Consider the following 6,751-nt stretch of genomic DNA (forward strand, 5'->3'; position numbering starts at 1 on the left):
TGGGTACAAGAGAAAGCACGAGTCTGGCTATATTAAACGGCAGAAAAAGCAAAGGAAAGATGATGCATTAAAAAAAATGAAAGGTTCTTTGCTAAAATATGTTAATAAAGTAGATGCTACTTTTGGCAATGACACTTCAATAAACTCTTTTGTTTCTTCAACAAGTCCAGGAATAGTAATACCAGAGCCAGAACCAATGCTGACTGACACTGTGGAACAAGGCGGTTGTGCAATGAGTTTTACAAGTGAACCAGTTATTTAAGCAGATGCGGAACCAACAGTAGCAGATTTAGTATTGGAATAAGGAATAGTAAGGAATCTATTTCAAATGATCCTGCTGAATGGGAAATAAATGCTGATCTCATAGCTTATTATGCAGAGAATATCCCATCACAGAATTTGAAATCTGATTTAAGCTTAAAAGGTAGACAATTTGGTGAAAAGATTAGATATGTACGCAAGGAATGTTTTATAAGAAAACTAGTAAATGGAGAAATCGTCAGCAGGGATTGGCTCATATATACGCCCTCAACTGGTAAAGTGTTTTGTTATATTTGCAAGATATTTGGTTGCAGTGCTGGTACTAATAATGCACCAAGGAATCAATTTATAACTGGTTTCGATGATTGGAAAAATGTAATTGTTATACAAAAAATATAATATAATACAAAAAGTCTACTCGAATTGATGTTGAACGTCAGAAGGAAAACGAGAAGTTTTGCAAATACTGGACTGAAGTCTTGAAGAGGGTTGTTGTTGTGACTTTTCGTGGTGACAATCAATTGCATAACTCTCCTAACAATGGAAATGATCTTGGTTGTATTGATCTGTTAGTTTAATTTGATCCATTTCTAAGAGAACACATTCAAAGATATGGAAATCCAGGAAAAGGAAATGTATCATATCTTTGAGCAAACATATGCGACGAATTCATTAATATATTAGGAGTCACAGTTTTGAAGCAAATAATTTCTGAAATCAAGAATGCTAAATAATATGAAATTAGCACCGATTCAACCGCTGATATTAGTCATGTAGATCAGCTCACACTTGTTATTCGCTATGTACTCAAAAACAGAAATTTAGTAGAGCGATTTCTTCAATTTATTCCAATTGAACACCATGATGGAGAATACGTATTTAATTTTGTGGTTGGTATTCTTCAGTTTCATGGAATAGACATCAAAAATTGCCGATCGCAATCTTATGATAATGCTAGCAATATGAGTGGAATATATTCTGGTGTGCAAGCTAGATTCAGAGAGATTAATCATTTAGCAGAATGGGTTCCATGTGCCCACAGCCTAAACTTAGTTGGTTCAGCTGCCGTGGAGTGTTGTTCAGCAGCTGTAAATTATTTTGGTGTCATACAGTCAGTTTATAATTTTTTCTCAGCTTCAACGAAGAGATGGTCAACTCTTAAAGAACTTCTTAAAGAAAACGTATTTGTTTTACAAAGCTTATCAGAAACTAGGAGGTCAACTAGAAGTGATGCCACAAGAGCTTTCTATGCAAATTACTTACAAATTCGTCAAGCATTATGTGAAGTCACTAACAGCAAACATCAACCACCACCAGCTGTTCATGAAGCGAAATCACTGGTTAAACATTTAGACTACTTTGAAACTGCGTTAATGTGCGTGATTTGGAAAAATTTACTTCAAAAGATGAATATTGTCAATAAAGCCTTACAGGAGCCGGGTATTGAGCTGTGCACCATCATTAAACTGTACGATGGTCTCATACAGTATTTTCATGATACACGCAGTAAGTTTGAAACATTCGAAGGCAAGGCAAAAGATCTCACAGAATCTGATTACAAAGAAGCTACACAACGCAAACGAATACGGAAGCGATTTGATGACGAAGTTATGGATACAATTAATCCCAGTTTAAATGTTAGAACCATTGATAATTTCCGTATTCAACAGTATTACGTTATCATAGACAGACTTAATAATGAGATGGAAAAACGCAGAGCAGCTTATAAAGTATTGTACGAAAAGTTTAACTTTCTCCTTGACAACAGATCTTTGTCGAGTGAGGAAGTAATGACTAAAACCAAGGCACTAATTCAGTTGTATCTATCAGACCTCGAAGACGAATTTACCGATGAGTTTTTGCTGTTTCCTCAAATGTTTAATGATGGTAAATTGGTGTCTGATAAGATTAAGCTGCAAATAGACAATAAACTAATTGCAAGTTTTCCAAATGTTAATATCGCTTTCAGGATTTATCTCTCTATATTAGGCACGAATTCAGAAGGTGAACGTTCTTTTTCAAAATTAAAACTGATAAAAAACTATCTGCGTTCAACTATGGGACAAGCCCGATTATCCTCCCTGGCACTGCTATCAATTGAAAATGAATTAATGCGGGAGATGACATTTGAAGATGTTATAGTTGATTTTGCAAATACCAAAAGTCGAAAAGTTAATGTCATCTAATTATACTGTTTGTTATAAACATTTTTATCACTTATGAATATTATGCTGCATCTGTATGATTGTTTTATTAATGAAATGAAAAACACTTTAAAATTTCTTTTTTTTTTCATTTCTTTTGTAGGCCTCTGTAGATTCGTAGGCTCAAGGCACAGTGCCTATAGTGCCTAATGGATAAGATGGCCCTGCATATACATAATACATAATACATGCATATACATAATACATGCATAACATATACAGTATTGGACAAAACATTTGCAACCAACATCTAACAATGCTAAAAAGTGTTCCTAATTTTATATGTCTTAAAAGCGAAACGAACTATACTACCACAGCAAACAGTTCAGGAGTCTGGAGTCATAGCATGCCATGACATGAGCAATTAGCTGACAGGTGACAGCACACAGGCAGAATTTTGTTGATAAGTGCCATTTTGCAGCGGACAAAACAAGTGCAACTTTTTTGATTTGTTTCATTTTCTAAACTCTGGTCCGTGTCAACGTCACGGAAGTTTTTTAATAATTAAAGGAAGTATCCAGAAGTTTCCAGAAGTTCCCAGAAGCAGGCAGAAGTTTCCAGAAGTTTCCAGAAGAAGCATCTGGAAGCATCCAGTAGCATCCAGAAATATCCAGAAACACTCAGAAGTATCCGGACACATCCAGAAGCTTCCAGAAGCATCGAAAAGAAGCATCTGGAATCTTCTAGAACAGGTTCACACAGGTTCATTTTACTATATAAGAGACATGTAAATCGACATGTTATTCAGTCAGTATATGGAAGTCAATCAGTCAATATTATCAAGACAGTTTATCGAAGTGAGTTTTATCAAGTGTTTTATCGAAGAACATCAATACAAGAAGTGAAATACAACAAGTGTTTCATTACATCAATACAGTCCACATCCAACCTAGACGTTGTGTTCCACAGAGCATTATTGTATCATCACAAGGTAAATGTAACACGGTAAGCTTTGAGAAGCATGATTATTTATTTTTATTATTTTTATGATTTCAAGTGCAAAAAAGGCTCCCGACAGTCTTGGATTGGAACTAAGAAAGAAAATTATTGGCTATTACGTAAGTGGAATGTCACAAAAAAGTATTTGTGATAAATATTGCGTAAAAAAATGGACCGTATCAAGACTATGTTCCAAATATCGTTCTACGGGAAAGTTGGCAGCAGATAACAAAGGTGGAAGACCGCGTGCCACCACTTCTAGAAAGGATTCTATGATTGTCAGATCCGTGAAGAAAGATCCCTGGATATCATCAGTCGAGATACAAAAGCAATTAGAGCTGCCTGTATCGGACCGAACAATCAGACGACGTGCTGTTGAAGCCGGATTGTTTTCTCAACGCCCTGCAAAGAAACCGCTGATTTCACTAAAAAACCAGAAGAAAAGACTCCTGTTTGCTACATCTCATATCGACTGGAATGTGCAGAAATGGCGAACTGTCCTGTTCAGTGATGAATCGAAGTTCAACATCATTGGGAGCGATGGCATTTGCCGCGTACGTCGACCAGCCGGAAAACGCCTCAATTTACGTTACTGCCATAAGACCGTGAAGCATGGTGGAGGCAATGTAATGGTCTGGGGGTGTTTTTCTCCTTGCTGTGTGCACAGGACGCCACATACACTACAACTCATACTTTCCGCCAGTAAAACATGAGTTCTGCACCAACGAACTGTTTCTTCTAAATTGTATCTAAATCTTGCTCCGATTTCTGTTGGCGAAAGAAAGACAAATTCGCTCATTATTGGTCTTCGAAGAACCATGTTGCTTAATACTTTAAATGCTTCAAAATGTTATTTTTACTTCCAAAAACGTTTATAACATATAAATTCAAAAGGGGGTTAAATTAAAAGTTTTTAAAAAAAGTTAAAGAAAAGCATATATACATTCGTTGACCAATTGTTATTATTTCACGCATGGTTTTTTTGACAGTATTCGGAACCTTTGATGTTTTCAAGCGTTGCACTTCCATCTGTACTTCTACCATTTGAGCATCCTTTACGTCCGAAAACCGGGATTTTTAGGGATAGGCAAATTGGGAATTATAGGGATAGGCGCATCGCAGTGTACAAACATTGATTGATTTATATAGCCATAGACACAGTTAGTGCGCATATATCGACTGAGGGCTTGGATTTAAGCAGGTTGTCTTTAACTGAAAGATTAATCTTTTTAATGTTTGTGGACTTAAAGGACATCGTCGGAATAGAGGCTTGATAAGAGAGCTTACCGTATATTCAAACTACGCTTCATAGCAAATCAATATTTTTTTCTATATAATGAATATGATACATTTAGCAATAAAACAGTTATAATAATACTTATTAATATTACAACATATTCAATGTTGATTGAACACTCATGTAACTTTTGTATTGAAAGTAATGATTAAATATCACAGTATCCGGTGACGTTTTGTGGTCTAAGTAGCAAAAAAAATATAAAAATATAAAATAAAACTGCCATAAATCACTAACCAGTAAAACAATCCATCGAAATTTTATCTTGAGTTTGGTTTTGCCATTTACACGTTACTACATTTAAATATTTTTCATTCTACAGGTGTTTTTATTGTCGCACTATAAAGTTAAAATTTTACTTGATTAGAACATTTAAATTAGATTATTTTCTGCGGACAAAATTAACAGATTTCAAAATTTGCATCACTGGACACCTTGATGTGTACAAACCAAATAAGTGGCGCACTTAGGTCAGCCTGGTTAACATTATATGGATTCGAGCTAACCGTGTCAATATAACCGATTAATATATAGGGTCGTTTAGTCGCCTGATAAACAAGTTTAATTCGTTTTAGAAAAAATTGTTTGACACAGAATCTACTTTTTTTTTAAATCAAGGTGATTTTTACAATACTTTTGCGGAAAAGAATTGCGAGTGTACTGTAAGGAAGGGTCAGGGTTAGGGCGGGCGGTAAGGGTCAGGGCGGTAAGGAAGGGTCAAGGAAACACGCATACTAATGCGTGTTTCCTTACAGTACACTCGCAATTCTTTTAACGTTCTTTTGGATGATTCAAAATAAGGTATTAAGTTTTTAGTAAAACGCAGATATAGAAAGTCATTATATTCTGATACTATTACAAATACTAACAATAGTTTTTTAAGTCTGTGTTTTATTAAAATTTCAAAATCTCGTTTTGAATCATCCTAAAGAACATTCAATTAAAAATTTAATAATATCTATATTAAATGAGTCTACATAAATGTAATTTTCAAACAGCAATTGAGCAATACGTACAGACATGGAAAGTGACAAACAGTTAATAGTTGACAACACGCAACATCTTATCACTAGATAAAAATAACTATTGTAAAAAAAATATCAATTTATTAAAAATTTACTTATTAAATAATTTATTAAATTTTATTATTCATAGTTACAACAAAAACATTGAAATTAATAATTTCATTTAATAAAAAAATAGAGTTATTATACTTTTGATATATATATATATATATATATATATATATATATATATATATATATATATATATATATATATATATATATATATATATATATATATATATATATACACACACTAAAAAAAAAATCTTACAAAATAGCAACAACATTTTACAAAATAACAACATTACATTAAAACAACATTACAACAACATTAAATTGTGTCACGTGACACAATGTAATGTTGCTGTAAGCATTTTACAAAATAACAACATTACATTGTGTCATGTACATGATACAATATAATGTTATTATTTTGTAAAATGTTGTTATTTTGCAAAAGGTTGTTGTTATTTTCGTTATTTTTTTTTTGTTTGTACACAATAATAATGATATTGATAATAATAATAATAATAATAATAATAAAACATGAAAAATATACATTTCACTAAAATATTAATTATATTGTTGACTTATAACAATTGTTGATTTAAAAAGTTGTATTCGTTTTTTAAATATTTATCATATTTTTCATTAATACCTAACTGGCACAATAAGCGTATAACCTAACAACAAAATTGTGCAAATTATGACTTGAAATGTATAAAATTATTTCATAATGAAAAATATAACATTATGTCAGAATAAAAAATATGAAATTATTTCAAGCAATGACAACAGTTTATTGATTAAAAAAACTGAAATTATATCGAAATGTCAGCATAGAAATAAATTCATTCTTTATCAATTTGATTCAGGGTAAAGTTAGACTAAGACATCATGTAATTATTTTTTTGACATCAGATCACATTGCATTGAATCAGATTGCATTGCCTAATTTGTATTTTTAATGGTTTTTTAATTTT

General features: G+C 32.5%; 1 protein-coding gene across 1 annotated transcript; it reads left to right on the forward strand.

Moving 5' to 3' along the window:
- Positions 1–487: 487 nt before the first annotated feature.
- LOC136089841 (zinc finger MYM-type protein 1-like) lies at positions 488–2,447 on the forward strand. Its single transcript, XM_065815931.1, has 3 exons — positions 488–580; positions 675–829; positions 1,007–2,447. The coding sequence occupies exons 1-3, from the start codon at positions 488–490 to the stop codon at positions 2,445–2,447; spliced, it is 1,689 nt and encodes a 562-aa protein (XP_065672003.1).
- Positions 2,448–6,751: the final 4,304 nt, after the last annotated feature.

Source organism: Hydra vulgaris, chromosome 13 (genome assembly GCF_038396675.1).
Source record: "Hydra vulgaris chromosome 13, alternate assembly HydraT2T_AEP".
Lineage (NCBI taxonomy): Eukaryota > Metazoa > Cnidaria > Hydrozoa > Anthoathecata > Hydridae > Hydra > Hydra vulgaris.

Excerpts from the sequence above, each read along its gene's own strand:
- LOC136089841 (XM_065815931.1), top strand. The coding sequence starts at position 488 with ATGGAGAAATCGTCAGCAGGGATTGGCTCATATATACGCCCTCAACTG. Across the intron at positions 581-674 it reads GATATTTGGTTGCAGTGCTG|TCTACTCGAATTGATGTTGA; the intron begins GTACTAATAATG and ends TAATACAAAAAG. Across the intron at positions 830-1,006 it reads GATCTTGGTTGTATTGATCT|CACCGATTCAACCGCTGATA; the intron begins GTTAGTTTAATT and ends ATATGAAATTAG.